This window comes from Melospiza georgiana, chromosome 2, assembly GCF_028018845.1.
Source record: "Melospiza georgiana isolate bMelGeo1 chromosome 2, bMelGeo1.pri, whole genome shotgun sequence".
Taxonomy (NCBI): domain Eukaryota; kingdom Metazoa; phylum Chordata; class Aves; order Passeriformes; family Passerellidae; genus Melospiza; species Melospiza georgiana.
The window spans coordinates 5,644,181-5,660,729 of NC_080431.1; the positions used below are offsets into that span (position 1 = coordinate 5,644,181).

Consider the following 16,549-nt stretch of genomic DNA (forward strand, 5'->3'; position numbering starts at 1 on the left):
CAATTTTTTTAGCCTGATCCAACATACTGACCATAACTGCAGACACATAACAAGCCTGCAAACCTACAGCACTTCCCACTCTGCTACCCAAAGATTTTTACACAGGGTAGAGCTGCAGGATTGAAAAGGGAACTTGTAACAAACCACAGGATTGATACTGACACCAGCCCTAGTTCAGCAGTTATAATGGCACCAAAAAAGCAATACCTTTCCTCCTGTTCCTCAAAAACCCAGAGGAAAGAACTCATTATGGAATTAAGCCCAATTCTGACAGTTATTAAAAATCAACTGCACACCTCATTCAGAAAGGACACAAGCCTTGGTGTTCAACCAAACTACAAAAAATCACTAACATTTTACCCTTGTGTTTATATTATGATTTCTCTTTCAATACCACAGAGCAGTACTTGGGCACAAGGTTCCAGACAAGGGAATGCAAACTTGAACAAGTCTTTACTGAATATTAAATCAAAGGCCCACGAGCAACTACAATAAATATGATTGTGCTTTACCAAAGCAAGTCAAAGGAGTATTTATCAGAGCTCACAAAGAAAGCCCAGTTAAGAGACAGATGTGTAAGAGTAACCCTACAGAGGACAAAGCCATTGTGGGATAAAAAGCTTTTTATTAGATTTTTACAAAATAACTTGTAAAAAAAAATCACCCCATATTGGATATATGCAATATATTAACTCACACATTCCTACCCACTACCTGACAGATTCAGTTTTGCATTATTTCTTTTAAAGAGAAAGAACACCTGCAATTCTAGGCCTAAAACCTGAGGAAGGCTCTCCTGTGAGTTCTCTTTGCTGACTTCAGTCCTAAACAGTAGATGGTGCAACAGCAGCAGATTCACTGAGGTTTCCTGCTGCACTTTGCCTAGCAGCAAAGTCTCTTTATGAGGTTTGTTCCCCTCCAGTTTTCCTGTTTTGCTTTTGGGAGGTATTTTGATTTTCTCTTTTAAAGCCAAGATGATTGTTGTTTCTGTTCAATGAGCAGCACCACTAAATCAACACTGAGGGGTAAATATCTCCAGCAGAGTCGGGGCTGAGGAATATCACACCATCCACAAAGTCATAGCTGGGAACTGCATTCTCATTTTGCCTATTTCCAGTATCAACAGTTCTTATTCCTTAGCACAATGCATACTCCACTTAAAGCTAGAATTGTGTTGATGCAGTTCAGAGACCATAGAAAAACCTTCACAGAAACCAGAATGCTTTTATTATAGTGTTTAGACAAGTAGTTATCATTTATGATCCAAAATTGTTCTCAAAACTAATATTTAGTTTATCAATGTGATCAGTTGCATCTTAGCAAACAATACAATTATGCAGTTATCTTCCATTAAGAAGTACTGTAAAATATATACAAATGTTGCTTCAGGCAAATGTCCTTTTTTTCAAGTGCACAAATTGCATTTCTGAATGAGTGCATCTCTCCACTTCAGCACTGAGTCCCATCAGGCGTACAGAGAGGTCTCACCCAAGCATTGTGTAAAACCATCTTAATTATTAAGTTTACTCACCTTTCCAAGACTCCTTCTGAAAGAAAATCATAAAGGTACAAGATTTATATACATAAAGGCACAGCAATTTTGTTGAAACCAGCTATGTTACAGTACAATAGAATTCAATCAGTGCCTTTCATGCAACAAATTTCACTAACACATGTAACTCCTCTTCCAGAAGAAAAATTAACTGCACAAGGAGTGTATCCTTCCCTTCTGGTAAGAAGAATAACAAGCTATTTTTTCATCAGCTTAAAAGGAATTTTGAAGAAATACATAAAATGCTTTTTCTTTCTGCCTAAATTAGCTAGACACTCAAAGCTATTTCTCATGGAAAAAAAGTTTCCAACTAAGAGCCAAGGTGAAGTTTCATTTGTGCTAAGAGATGGCAGACTAAATGTTTCTCTAATGATAGTTTTGTAAAAATGATAAATATTACAGAGCTGCTGTCCTAGGAAGTGGCATGACCTGCCACTGAATAGCCAGTTCTAGAGACAGATCAGGAACAGAGATGGAAGAAAACTTGGAATCCAAAGGACAGCTCTGGATTGGGTGTAAGTGAATTTATTGTTAGAACTACACCCCTGAGTCAAAAAGGCTCCATGCGATGGATAAAAAAAGAAGTACTTTTCTCTGCAAATTCATCTTCAAGTCGGCATTTCTGAGACTTCAGAGTTCTGCTAGGAATGAGTTGCATTGAAAGAGTGTTTGCACTTTGCACGTGTGTAGGGCTGGCCCCGGCAGCAGACTCTGAGCTGGCTCGGTTAATCCACGCCCAGCGCTTTGAGCTGGCGCTCGATCTCCTCGTCCGAGATGGTGGCGGCGCTCGAGGCCGACGCCGAGGGCAAACCGCGGGCAGCTGAGGGAGCTTTGGCCATCTGCAGGGACACAGGTTCAGCCAGGACAACCAGGTTATGACAGGCTGACTTCTAGAATAAACTGTGTTTCAAAAATGGAATGCAGGGGGAAACAACAACAGCCATACCTTGCCAGAGATTTCAATGCCGATCTCGTCAAGCACTTGGTTAACAATATCTTGGGTTTCTTCCTCTTCATCAGAAGCATCAAAAATGTCATCCAGAGTATCATTAACTTAGAAGAAAGAAAAAAAAAATCCAGATTGCATTAAGCAAAAAGGTGACTAACATGACCTAGTATCATCTTTCCCTCCTAGAACACAGCAGTAATACCAGGGTGTGAGATGCCAGCAGAAGGCACCTGGGTGTGAGAGAGGCTTCCTTAGCTCTGCCTTGCAAAGCCTGTGAGCACAGCCAGGGCAACAACAGGGTAAGGCATGGCTGGATTTTGTTATAAAAATGTTCAGTTCCACCTAAAGAGTTCAGCTGCTTATATCCCCCCTGCAGTAGATTTAAACATATCTGCAGAACACTGATAGTTTCATAAAAAATCTCATTCCTCTCCTCTTCCTCCAAGTACATTGCCAAGTTGTTAACTACTCAGATAACTTGTGTGCAGTTGAGGTGTTTCCATCTTGGTTTGAGTCCGTGCTACTTAATGTGACCAACAGGGCAGGGATTGGGATGGGGAGAAGACTCTGAGCAACACCAGGAATTAGCTGACAGTGAGCACATACATGCAGGAACAAGGAACTTGCTGCCTCCCCAAAAAGTTTTTTGTGGCTTAAATTAAGAAAAAGGAGACAGAACCATATCATACCACCCTGTGCAGAAAGCTGAGATTATCAGTATCTAAATTAAGGCAAATTTTCAAGTCTTTCTACCAGTTATGCCATCAAGGCCTTGAATGGGTCTCAAACTTTCCTTCCCCCCCCAGAATGTTCCTTCTAAAAATTTGATGAATCTTTTGCAGAAGATGGGAAAGAATGGATTCTAGATTTAATACCTAGAGCTTCTAAGAAGTCTAAAGCTCAGCTTTCCTATTTAGACAAACATTGTTTTGTTTGCTCTAGGTTTTTGCTGTCAGTCTCATTGACTATAGAAATAAATTTCAAACTGCCAAGAGCAACCAGCTGTCCCCTGCAGTGCAGAACTTACTCATCTCTTCAGTCATGTCCATCTTCATGTTTTCCTTCTGGAAATTCTGCATAGTTTGTAGTGTCTTTTGTGGATCCATTTTCTTATTAACTGCTTGCATTGTCTAATAATATGGAAAAAACTCTTAAATCATACAATGAGACATTAGTAAATATCAGTGCATTCATTAAGAAAAATGCTTTAATCCAAATTTCACTTTCCTTGTCTCTCTACATCCCATGAGAACATTAGGTAAGTGACAGATCAATAGTACAGCCTGCACTTAGTAAGAAATATTGCTATTTAGTGTCCTAATAGACAGACTCTTAAATGTGTGCATCTTTCTTGCACCATGACCTTCCCCTGGCCTTTTTTAGGAAAAATCCAACTGATCTGAAAAGAATGCAGAACATTTCCTAACTTGAAGGCTACACACACTAAAGAAGTAAATGGCTGCAGGTTCTTATTCAGAAAGGACCATTTATTTGAACCACTACTGGAGGACAGGCCTTAAATTGTTTCTTGATGTTACAATTTAATGGAAAAATTACTTTTCTCTGGAAAGAAAATATCCAAGTGTTGAGGAAGAACTTTTTTGGGGTGCTCCTGTGTGATGGGTGGAGATCTTGCTGTGACAGTGAAATAAATTTCACTCATTTTACTGCCGTTGTGGGCACTGCTATGGGGTACTTCCCTCTTTCCTAAAAAGCAAGTTACTGTGGGATATCAGATTCTAAATACAGATATAAGCAATTCAAATGTAAAATTTAACCATCTTTGAGAAGATAAAAGACTTGGTTAATTAAAAAAGATGGTATGAAGCCACTCCAGGCTTCACAGAAGGGCTTCTGCCTTCATGTCTGAGTTTCTTCAAGGTGATAATGTTCTATGATGCTAAAGTTGAATTTCCAAGACAGTACTCATGGTTGCATTATTTGGATTTAAGAAGTTGTTCTGGACTTGGAAGGTGTTGGTATACATGGATGTGAAAAATATCTGCACTGATAAAATTTACAGATCTTCAGAAAATAAGGGTCAGATGTATGAATAAAATAAACAGGCAACTTAACTGGACATTATTACCAGTTCAAAATTAGCAAAACATATGCTAAGAAGTATACTGAAAGTATACATACTTGAAAGCTTTGCATTCACATATTTGCCTTCCTTGTTAAGGCAACTGGTCCCACACATTCTTCACTGATGGTTTTATGAGATTAACAATAGTTTAAGCTTCCCACATTGATAAAGCAAAATATTCACTTTAAAAGTGATCAAAAGAATTTAGGATCTTTTCTCCAATAATGTTACACAAATAGTACATATAATTACCTGCTGTTTAAAAATATTTTTAGATTTTTTTTTCCTACTGACCTCATCTTCCTAACTACTCCAGTGACTTTAGTCTTGAGAAATTTAATCTAAGATCTATCACAGATAAAAACAACTCACCCATGCAATAATTAAAAAGCAGGACTAACTTGTTCACGAGTGCTGTTGTAAAATACTGAGTAAGGTGCTGAACCTGATCAGTCAGACAAGTCCAATGTGTAAATTTGCTGCAGAGCCACAGCTCTGTGTCACTGGCTGGCTGGAGCCTGCCCTCATGCTGTGTCTGAAAGGCACCTGACCACCAAGCCTTTGTGGTAATTCCTTTCTGCACCGAGTTGCATTGCTGTGTTTAACTGGATTTAACTTGGACTGGGATCAAAGCCCAGCTTGGCCTACAGTGATGCACAATAATTCTGCTTCCTGCACCTTGAGCTGAACAGTGCTCCTTGTCAAAAGCCAAATCCCTCTTTATTAATTCAGGGAAATAAGGGAAAGTTCACACCTAACTTGGAAAATTGAGATTTTTCACTCTTTCATGAGATGAGATTTGGGAGGAAACTTAATGCAATACTCTTTCCTGAGACAGCACAGAGAGAATGACAGCAAACTCCAGATTAGATTTTTTTAGGAATTTTAGATCCAAAGCAATAACCTACTTTCTTCAAAAGCCATAAAGCTATTGTGACACAGTGCCTTGATTTCTAGACAAATCATGCCCTACTTTTTCCCAGTAAAAACTGCTTGTGACAATAAATACAGGCAAGGCACTGTAGCAGCAGGGTTTGGGGTTTTTTTATGTACTAAAAGAGTTCATTCACTGGCATTAGTTTATTTTTGTCATGTAACCATTTGACAGATGTCTAGCCCAAGAAAGTATGTATGTGTTATATGGATAGATGGACCAAACAAAAACGTAACAATACAAACCCAAGTGAGTTTTACTACTGCAATTACCAAAAATTACCCAAAATAACAGAATTTTTGCAACAATATGCTGCATGTGAATATAGAACAGAATATCTTGTGGTGCCTTACTTTTGCTGTGGCTGACATAGCTCCTGCCATCTTCATCTGGGAGTTCATGACCTTGGTCTGGGTGGACATGGAGGTGACTTTGGAGCTCACAGCATAGGTTCTGTTCTTCTGCTTCCGCAGCTGCACCAGCTGCTTTGCCAGCACTTTGCAGGCCTCTTTGTTGCCAGTCTTAGCCATTTTCTTGATTTCCAGTTCCTGAGAAAAAAGGGGCGAGATTAACTCCACAGAATTTCCATTCGCGCACAGACTATAATTAAGCCTTGCCGCTAATAATTAAATTAAAAATTAACTATCCTCTTGAATCTTTTAAGACATTTAATTTATATAAATAGCTCCTTGCTTTTTTAACAAGGCTGTTTAGCAGAACCAATGTCATGCTGGTATGATTTGACCACAAGTAAAAAACTCAATGAGACTGAGTTATAGTGTGGTAGCACACAATTCCCCCAAAGACTTCAATTTCTGCATGATGTCACATTCGCTTCCGTGTGCACATTCAATTCCATATCTGGATAAGCAGCCACACTTCAAAAAAAGCCCCAAAAAGTGAAGAAATTATAATGTACAGTCACCTACTGGTGCCATGACTCTAATCAAGTTTGATTTCTTGCAATCAAACAACATCACTCATGTAAGAAATTGAGAGTTCTTTTCAAGTCTTTTTCAGCCTCAAGAGAACCTCACAGCCTTTTTGGGGAAGGAGTAGATAAAGTTAGATGATCAATAATGATGTTAATTAGATGACCAATAAAATTAGATGATCAATAATTATAGGCTCTTCACCCTTATAATTTAGCTGGACTTAAATCATAATAAAAATAGCACAATTTAACATGTGTTCATGCTGTAAGAAAGACAGTTCTGTCTTAGAAAACCAAACCCCAATCTGTCAATTCAAAGAGAAATAACAATCTGTTTAGCCCAGAGGTACCAGGAAAAAGCCTGGCACCAATAATGTTGTCAGCTGGGACTCTTCAAAGTGTGCCTTCTGATTTGTGACTTGGTAATGTAAAAATTGCAACAACTTTTTCCTTTACAGCCTTTTTAAGCAGGTCTTGCCACAGTGGCTCAGTTTTCTGTAGATGTCCATTTGTCCATTTTGATTTTTACCATTAAGGAAAAGAAGCTTTTCAAGGCCAGCTTTCCCCTGGATTTTTCAGGATAATATGCCTGCTATAGGTATGCAGTTCCTTCACTTTATGTGCACTGGTAATCCAGAAAACTGCACTTATAAGAAGCTATGAAAAGATAAATTCTAGTCGCCAGGACATGCAGAACAGTCACCTTTAAAGGCAGATGTAAACTGGCCCAGAAAAGTTCACAGTTAAGTTTATTCCAGACATGGCTCTGGCACAAAATCCCCTCTGCAGATTCACAATTTCTTAAGGGTGTGTCATACACACTATTTTTAATCCAGGAAGGTACAGAGTGGCAGTGAACCAGCATGATACTGTTCAAACCTTAGAGGCCTGAAACAGAAATAAAGCTGTGCTCTTTGAAAGTAGTTCACAGAAGCCACAAAAATTCCTATAACATCACCAGAATATTATTTCCCTTTTTTTATTGCATCTAAAGTATTGTGAAGGTTGGAGGGATTAGTCTGCACCCCAGATTTTAACAGCAAATGTTTGAAAATAGGGGTTTTCTCAGTAAGTTGAAAAACCTACATAGCTTTTACAACCTGATTTTTTCAATTTTTTCAAAATACAAACCGTTGCTAAATCACTGCAGATAATCCACCTGCAGAAATCAAACCCTATATACAGATTATTTTATTCCTAATTAAAAAGAATTTGGGTCAATTTGGTGTACGTTATCTGCTTTTGAGAGGTCTGGGGCAAGCTTATTGAAGTCAGTCATGTTCTTCTGGGAAAAAAAAATCAAAATTCGTATAGTTATATCAGGTTACTGAACTGAAACAGAACTGTCTGCATACATTAAGGTATTTTTAGCTGTAGAAATAATATAACTGCATAACTTGGTTTTCTCAGAGTAGTACCTTAAAATTAAGGGGGGAAAAAAAAAGGTCTTTCTAGAGAAAGCACATAATGAAATGTTTTGAGATTGACTGATAAGCCCCTGATCCTTCTTCACCTGATCTGACACTGAAAATTAATATTTATTGTGCACTGCTACTCTCATTCCAGCAGCAAATTTTGACTTTTTCAAAGACATATTTCAGTGCTCCTTTCTTCTCCTTAGAAATCCAACATTTCTGAAACCACTTAGTGTGGTAAGTAATCAACACTTCAGCCTGAATAGTCACTAAAATTAAGCTTATTTTCATATTTGGAATATTTCATACTGGAAAAAAATGCCTTATTTATGAGCAACCTACTATATTTTGCATGTCCAAGTCTTTCAGAAACAGTTTCTCTGATCTTTGAGTTAATTATTCCCAGCTCTTGGTATTCGTGCAACCTGCTGCCACAAACCACCACCTCAATAGCTGCTGGAACGGGCTGGATTTGCACAGCTTTTCCCACAGTGTGAGCATTCTTCATGCACCAAACCCCACCATCTGGCACATCCATTTCTCCTCTCAGAGTGCCACACAGGTGCAGCATTCAGCCACTGAGTGCTTGAAAGCTCACGCACACAGTGAGTTCTGAATACGTCTTAATTTAGGCAAACAGTGCCACTATTGTCAGCTAATTTTAGGGAAGTTCCATCTGAATGAAAAGAACAACTCTAGGGGTACTCATGATATCCTGTGGTTTTCCAAGTACTCTCTCCCACTGAACAGTCATGGTAACACATGATAGCACTTCTACTTTTAATTTTTCCACAAGACAAATGATTTACAAACCTTTTAAAAAAAAACCTTCTGAAGGACAGAGAATGCTGGGAATTGTAGGGGAAACCCACTGTGGTTATTTTGTCTAAACACATTGTTTCAGGATTTTCCTGTCAAAGGCTGAGAATCACTTTTAGGCAATAAATATTTTCCAACACAATTTTAGCTGAGAAATGAAAAGGGGAAGACAACTGTTTTTAATATTTCATTATTATACATTGACTGGTATCTTTAAAATCTTGCAAGTTTTTTATTGCATGTGTGTGTTTTATAGAGCAAAATAAAGTTCCCTGTCATACTTACCAGTTGTTTCTCCTGTTTTTCAAGTGCTGCTCTATCTCTGCTTATAGCCCTCTGTGTACCTCTTAACTCTCGATTTTGCTCCTTTATTATATCTGGAAAGAAAACATTGATAGCTGGGCAAAGTTTTTCAATACTCCACAAACATCTGCTAAGCACCCTGCAGAGTGAAGTGTCAACATTTCAGACAGAGAAAATATTAGCAAAATATAATTTGGTGTATACAACATCACTGTGTCAGCAGTGTGGGCTATATCCTGTTGAAAACAAAGCTGTTTTACTTTTACCTAGGATGTTACTTTGCACCATAACCACAGCCAGAGCCTTAACCCCACAGTAAGACATGTGTACACTCATTTTCCAGCACTAACTCAGCCATATCTAGGTCAGGGCCATTCCATTGCTTTTCCCCCAGCCAGGCCTGACTGCAACAGGTAGGGCAGCTGAAGGAGCCTTGAGTTATGAGCTCTCAGATCAGGTGAGGAGCTCCATAAAACAGCGACAACAATCCCAGGTGCAAGTCCTGCATCCTGCTCTTCTCTGTCTTTATTCTGCTCTGGGGGACCTTCTTCTCCTCCACATTTGTGCAGCCCTTATTCAAGTCAGTCTATAAAGCAACTTTTCAATTAGGAGATGCTTAACAATAGTAAGGTAGGAAAGTGGAGGCCTTTACAACAAATTTCAGTTTACTGACCACTGACATAGCGAGCAAAGCTTGAACAGTCTGTCAGGGGAAACTTACAGGAGTCGTGTGCACTGTGCTATTAAAAATTATATACTGATAACATCCTCTTATTAAAGCAAGTATTATTTACAGTCTAGGCATCAATCATGCTAGCTGCAGCTAACTTTTGATAGGATTTACAGCACGTGCTTGGGTGTGATTCACCGGGGCATGTGACTCAGCATCCTCTGGCCCCAGCTGAGGGAAGCAGTTGTTATGGAAGAGAGATTCAGCTGCTCCTGTATCTGCACTTTGGGTGGGAGTCTGGAAGGAGCAGACTGTCACATGAACTTTCTTTAGAGCTCATGATGGATAGATTCTGGAATCACAGGCCACCTTCTCATTTTTTAAGGTCTGAGGCAATTTTTCTACAAATAGCAAGAAGCATCTGCATTCTTCATTCCTAAAACCACACATACTGTAAAACATCTATTGGTGGAATTATGTCAACATTAATAAGTTTTAATCAGAAAAAAAAAAAAAAATCCCAAACCTTTAGTGGCATTTTAAAGACAGAATATACATTTCCTCTTCCAACCTTGCTGGACACTGCCCAGTTCTTGGGCAAGGAAATATATATTAAAAAAAACAGTGTGGAAATGACACCTGTTTTTACAATGCTACTACTGCTGTGAGTAGTACAGAAAAAGCATCCTTGGGAGATGCAGACTTTTCAGTGGACAGTAACTATGAACTAAAAGATGACATGGGATATAACTGCATTCTTCACACTGGCAAAACAGCGGAGAAAATAATTCTGAAAATGCTACAGGCAAGTAATTTTGAAGGTAGATAAATGTATATTACTTGCACAGCTGCACTTGGTGAAATTTAAAGAAAAAGCTTAATAGCTACATACAAGACTGGCTTTCCTAAATACGCTAGTTTAAAAAAAATCCTTAGTATAGTGAGCTGGAGAAGTAGGAACTTCAAGGTGACAGCAAACAAGAACAGTACTTAGGAGACAATAAGGGCAAGCACAATGCTTATTTCTGTAGTTTCTGATCCCCCACAGTGGCTTCAACTAAGGATGGCAATAAACTGAGAACAACTATCTGCAGTTACAGGCTATTTAATTTGTTTTTAGAAGTGAAGGCCAAGATGAGAACTTGGTTCTTGTTTGTTTCTGATAACCGAGGAAATTCCCAGCTACTAGAGCAGACAGAACACGACAGGTTATTCAGAGATAAGTCCTATGCCATTAGCCACTCCTGTGTGTCACACTGTCGTCACACACACACCAGGGCAAGGAGGAAGCATTCCTTAAAACAGGCTGGACAAGAGACATCCAGCAGGGCTTGACCTGGCTCCTGCAATCCTTCCTTGGTCACGGCAGCTTAATGCCAGCTCCCTTTCTCGGGTGCTGCCTCCAAACTGGGAAGAGCCAGGTGGGACCCGCGCGTGTTCCCTGCTGTGACACACAATTGGATGATGTGCAGCGTCATTTTCTGCGAGCCCTTTTCAAACGCCGACCTACCACCAGCCCTGATCCAACACCAGAGAGCCAAACCTGCGCTCGCCAGCCCTGGGCACGACAACGTGGAGAGCCGAGCATCGCCCAGCGGCCTGCTGGCAGCTAAGCCGTCCTTTATTTGAGGATAGGCGATTTATTTGACTACTGCTGAAGTTTAAGCGTTTTGGTACCAGCCTGGCCACAAAGAACCAACACCAAGTTGTTCGCAGAGCTGCGCGGAGCCCAGGGCCGGGCGGCGGCGGCTCCCGCAGCCTGGCCGTGGCTCCCGCACACGGCACCGCTCGCGTCCCGGCTCCCCTGGGCCCCAGCAACTCCTGCCGGGCCTGTTCTGCGTCCCTCGCTGTTTTGTGCTCCTCCTCCTGCCTCACCCACGGCCCGGGACGGCCGGGCCCGGCTCCCACCCCTCGCGGAGCGCCAGGAATCCCCCGCCCCGCAGTGCCAGGGCCGGCCCGGCCCGGGGGCTCTCCCCGAGCGCCGCCGGTGAGTCACGGCGGCCGGGCCGGGGCCTCCCGCTCCGCTCCGCTCCCCGGAGCTCCCGCTCCGCCGGGACGCGGGGCCGAGGCCGCGATCTCCGCCCGGCTCCCGCTGCCCCGGAGCCCCGGCCGGGACCAGCCCCGCGCCCGGGGTCGTGCGGGGGCTGGGGGCGGCCGCTGCCGGCGGCGCGGCGGGGCCTCCCCGGGCGCCCACTCACCGTCCACGGTCTTCTTCTTGAAGAGCGAGGCCATGGCGGCAGCCGGACCCCCGCAGCCGCCTCGGCGGGCTCCTGTCGTCTCCTGCTCCGGTGACCAGGAAGCGGCCGGGCCGCGATCGCCCGCCCGGCTCCGCCTCCCGGCGCCGAGGGGCGGGCGGGGGCCGGGCCGGGGCTCCGCGCTGCGCCCGCCCATCCTGCGGGCCGGGCCGGGCCGGGCCGGGCCGGCCCCGGGAGGCGCGGAAGGCGTGGGCTGGGCAGCGGCTGCGGGCGCGGCTTGTCTTCCTCTCTGTGGGGATTTTCTGTCTGTCCGTCCTGGTTTGGCCTCCCCGAGCCGCGGGAGGAGCGCTGAGGGACCGACCCAGCTGTCCTGAAGGCGAGCCAGGACGGGCGGGGATGTCCCGGATCCCCGCCCCGTGCCTAGGGTTCTCGTAATGAGAGTAATTCTCTCTTTAAAGAGAGCAATTTACTTCTTGCAATCTCTAAAGGTTAAAATGAAAACATATCAGAAGTTAATTCGGCAGCGTGATGTTCTCCGGGCTCGCCGCTTGGTTTTGTGAAAACACCGGTCTCGGTGGAAATTGCAACTTTTCACTGGTTTTCATGTGCCCCTTTAGTTACTTTACACTGGCCGAAATCCAGATCATGTGTGCACAGATACTATGGGAATTCAGCGAGCTTCTAGAAGGAAACCTGGTGCGTGGGCACCTGGAGGGATTTAGGCACAGTTAAACAATTAAACACACAATTAAACACATAATTAAACACACAATTAAGCAGTGGGGTCGCTGCCTGTCCGTGACAGATGAACTGTGAGGTTCGGGATTTTCTGTTCAGGAGCATCCCGGCTCTCACCCCAAGCCATTGCTGACTCTGGAGAACTGATTACACATTAGTTTTATTGGATATGCCTTTGTCTGAGGGTCACAAGAGTATGGAAAAAGGAACAATAATTTTCTTGGTTTCAATATGCAATTACAATCCTTAATTTTTAATAAGGTAGTTTATAATGTAGCTGTGGTTTCATCGTTGGCGTTTGCCTACATATGCATCATGCCCTTAGAAAATAAGAAGAGGGCCTTTATTAAAAAAGACTGAGCTGTAGGTTTGAATGCCAGCTCGATATAACTTCCCTTGCTTTGAAGTGTTTGGGATGATTATGTTAATGTGGAAGGAAAAAAAGAAGTGACTGGAATGTAGTAATGCATTTTGATGGCTAGATATAAATTCAGCCTGAGAAACAATCGTAAGTTTATGGTTTCAGTACCCTAATAAACCACACTTTTATAACCTTGCATGGAGAAACAATCTATTAGAATATTGTAATAGCAGTGTAAGGATGTATGTGGGCATGGAGAGGTACAGACTATGTGCTTGCTGTCAGTATTCCTTGATTTTCTGAAAACACTGATTTTGTTGCAAATAGCAAGTTTTTGTTGTTTTGCATGTGTCCCTTTAGTTATTTTTCAGTGATTGTCACAGGCTGAAATCCAGACCATGTGTGATGACATCGATAAATGACATCAAATTTCTGTGGAAATTTGGTGCTTCTCTACGAGGCAAGTTAAATAACATACACTTTAGAAGTTTATTCCTGCACGTCTGCACTCTTTGTTAGGTCAGATCAGTCAGACATGGGTTAGTAAGCAGGACTGAAATCCTGGTTTTGAAAATGCACAGATGAGGGGGAGGAGAGCACTTGCAATTTAGATTCAGATCCCCACTTTCCTTGAGAGAGAGGCTGGGCAGCTGAACTACAGGGTACTCTTAAATTGTGCTAATTAGCTAGGAGACCAGAAATGCTTTTTTCTGTAATATTTCTTCATGAATGTTTAATTGTGATGAGATAAACAAAGATGTCCATAATAGACTCCATGACTGCAATAAATACAGTATGTCTGAGCTATTGCTTGCCAGGACTTACTGTTCTGTGTTGCAAGCCTGAATGCTGGAATGCTGTTGTATGTATTGATAGTGGAGATAAGAGAAGCCCTCCAATTTATCTTTTAAATTATTAATGCTTAAATATCAGTGTTTCTTTTAGATTGTGGCTTCGTTCAGGATCTAATCACCAATCAAAATGTAAAAAAAAAACCCCTTAGTTCTTTATGCTACAGATAAATTTTAAAAATCAATCAGATGGAATAAATAACCTTTCCTTAGTGACTATATGTAAATATCTCTAGCAAACCAAAGCAGGGACTCTGTGTTTCCTGTTTGTTGGATTTACAGTGAAACTGGAACACAACAACTGGTTTAGCAGGAGGATACACTATCTTGTATTAATTTAAAAATGAAAACAAGTCAAAATATGCAAAATGAATGGGTAACAAAACCAGATTAAAGCTAGTGTTCAGTGTTCCAGAGTTGAACTTAGAAAAAAAACAGGAAGGAGGGTTTGTTTTTAGAGATATAGATAAGCTATTCTAGCATTGGGGCACTGGAGTACTTAAGCACATAGTTAATTTAAACCAGGTGATGAGGTTCAGTCTGCTTAAATCTAAGCATGTTTGGGTAGTTAGAGGAAATGGCTGCTGTGAAGAGACCCTGGAAAATTGCTGCTTTCAGGTACTACTCTCTAGAATAGTAGATAAATTGTCTGATTTGAAAAAAATTCCTTTCCTGACCATGTTTTTGGGAGAAAAAAGGAGAGGTGAGCTTTCAGATGTGTGAGCCTTGAAGAAGCTCTTGAGGTCATGCTTTAAATAGTTTAAAGATTTCTGGTCCAGTGAAGGTTGCCAGTCTTCCCTATCTCCTTTTCTAGTGTGAGTAAAGCATTGCAAGTGAACTTTCACTGACAGCTGAGGCAGACTGTCTTGGGATGCTTTGTGGATAATGACCCAAATTCAGCACTGTTTGATCTATTCTGGGCCTGTCTAATTCCTGCTCTGCAGATATAAGGAAATTAAATGAGGCTGTGTGTAGTGAAGGATGAAGTGGTTAACTTGAAAATTACAGAGGCCAGAGAAAGATAAATGATCAAAGAGTGCATAAATGTATTGCTATGTGAAATGCACAGCACTTTACATGTAAAATAAAGTTATGAGGAGAAGTGTCTTTGGTGCCTCAGCAAGGGGCCACTTTCCAAATTCTGCAATGCTTTACCTTATCCTGGAGGAGCTCCGTGGGAATCAAACTGTTTACTTGTTTAAGAGTTTGTGAGATTGTGCTGAGGGCTCCCTGACTTTACACTTGTCATGTGAAGGTGGGCTGAGCTAGGAGGGGGGCAGAAAGGAGAAGGCAGGGAGAAAATTCCAGAGCCTAATGAAGCTCAGGCTGCAGTTCACCCTGCCACCTGGATGTGCAGTGGCACCAGGGGAATGTTGTGGCTTGTGTTCAGTGTGGTGGTGTAAAATGCATCATCCTGCTACCTCTAACTGCACCCATTAGCAATGGAACCTGGTGATGGGAGTTCTCCCATGTGGGGAGTGTCATCCATGGTGGGGAGGCCGTGGAAATGCAGAGGCACAAAATCAGCGAGGATTAGAAAAAGGTGAAGCAGAAAAGAGCAGGTGAGGGGTGGTGGCCAGCACAAAACCAGGGTGTAAATATTTGAAGAGTAAGGTGTAGCAATAATGGTAGCAATAAATGAAGACAGCCCTAGGAAAGAGGATAGAGAAGGCGAAGAGGAGCTGTTGGGAAAATGCTGTGGCTGAAGATGGTGGAGATTTCCTCCACTGCTTTAGTGGGTCCAAATGAGTTCAGATTCATTTGCCTGCTTTGTTAAAAAAGAAATCACTTCTTTATTTGTGCAAGTGTAAAAACCATGTTTTATACAGCATATCTCACCCTCACCTTGCAGATTAGACACCTTTACAGCAACATTTGTGGAAAGCTCATGAGAACTGGAAAATAGCTCATTTGTAGGAGGAAAATGGGGAGTCACACCTAGCAAATACACAGGTAAGAAATAACCTTTATAAATGCTGAAAGTAAAATTATTGAAATCGATTTCATAAGAGAAAATTAACTCTCTGCAAATAATGCCCATAGTGAATTGCTGTCCAGTAAGAATTATGCCACAAGCAATGAGGTGGTAAAGGGAAACGAGTCAGTAAGCTAAAGATCAGTGGATTGCCTATTTGGAAATAGCTTATACTTCTAAACATTTTAATTTTTAAAAAGTGTATTTTTATTGATCTAGAAAAATATTGAGGAATGTGGTGAAGCTGAAATATATGAGAATGTTTTCCTTTCCATCTGTTCACAATTCAACTTGAACTGGACATGTGTGTGAAGCAGAGAATATATTGTTGGTCTTATTAATAACTTAATTGTTTATTGCTTTCCCTGCCTAAAAAGAATCAATTGCCAATAGACACCACACAAGGTGCAAGGGGTAGAGGGTAATACACATTTAGGTGTGTAAGCATGGCTTATTTAATTTGTTTTTATGAGTACTTGCTGACATCTATGGAGATTGTCTTTTTATGAGAGAGGGTATTTGTGATGTACATGTTTTGCTTGATACTCTGCTGAATTTGCTTGACAGACCTATGAATAAGTAAAACCCAGCAAGAATGAGTTGAAGGGAAACTGTAGTGCCTGAAATGTGAAATGTTACTCTAGTTTGCTGGAAAGCTTTTAGTGAACTGAAACCTTCAATGTATAAAGGATGTTGTCTTCATCTCATTTTTTTTTTGTCCTGAGTGTATTTATGAACAATTCTGGGGGCAAAAACAAAAAAACCAA

At 41.5% G+C, this 16,549-nt stretch overlaps 1 protein-coding gene across 1 annotated transcript; it reads right to left on the bottom strand.

Annotated features, from left to right (window-relative positions):
* Positions 1-608: 608 nt before the first annotated feature.
* On the bottom strand, positions 609-12,002 carry CHMP2B (charged multivesicular body protein 2B). Its single transcript, XM_058019052.1, has 6 exons — positions 11,861-12,002; positions 8,975-9,066; positions 5,875-6,069; positions 3,529-3,631; positions 2,499-2,605; positions 609-2,391 (listed from the first exon to the last, which is right to left on the bottom strand). Exons 1-6 carry the CDS (start codon positions 11,892-11,894, stop codon positions 2,278-2,280), a joined length of 645 nt encoding a protein of 214 aa, XP_057875035.1. The 5' UTR covers positions 11,895-12,002; the 3' UTR covers positions 609-2,277.
* Positions 12,003-16,549: the final 4,547 nt, after the last annotated feature.

Bases quoted from the DNA above. Each gene is read 5' to 3' on its own strand.
- CHMP2B (XM_058019052.1), bottom strand. From the start codon at position 11,894: ATGGCCTCGCTCTTCAAGAAGAAGACCGTGGACG. The intron at 3,632-5,874 runs GTAAGGCACCAC...CCATATTATTAG, and splicing joins CTATGTCAGCCACAGCAAAA to ACAATGCAAGCAGTTAATAA. The intron at 2,606-3,528 runs GTAAGTTCTGCA...CTTTCTTCTAAG, and splicing joins GGACATGACTGAAGAGATGA to TTAATGATACTCTGGATGAC.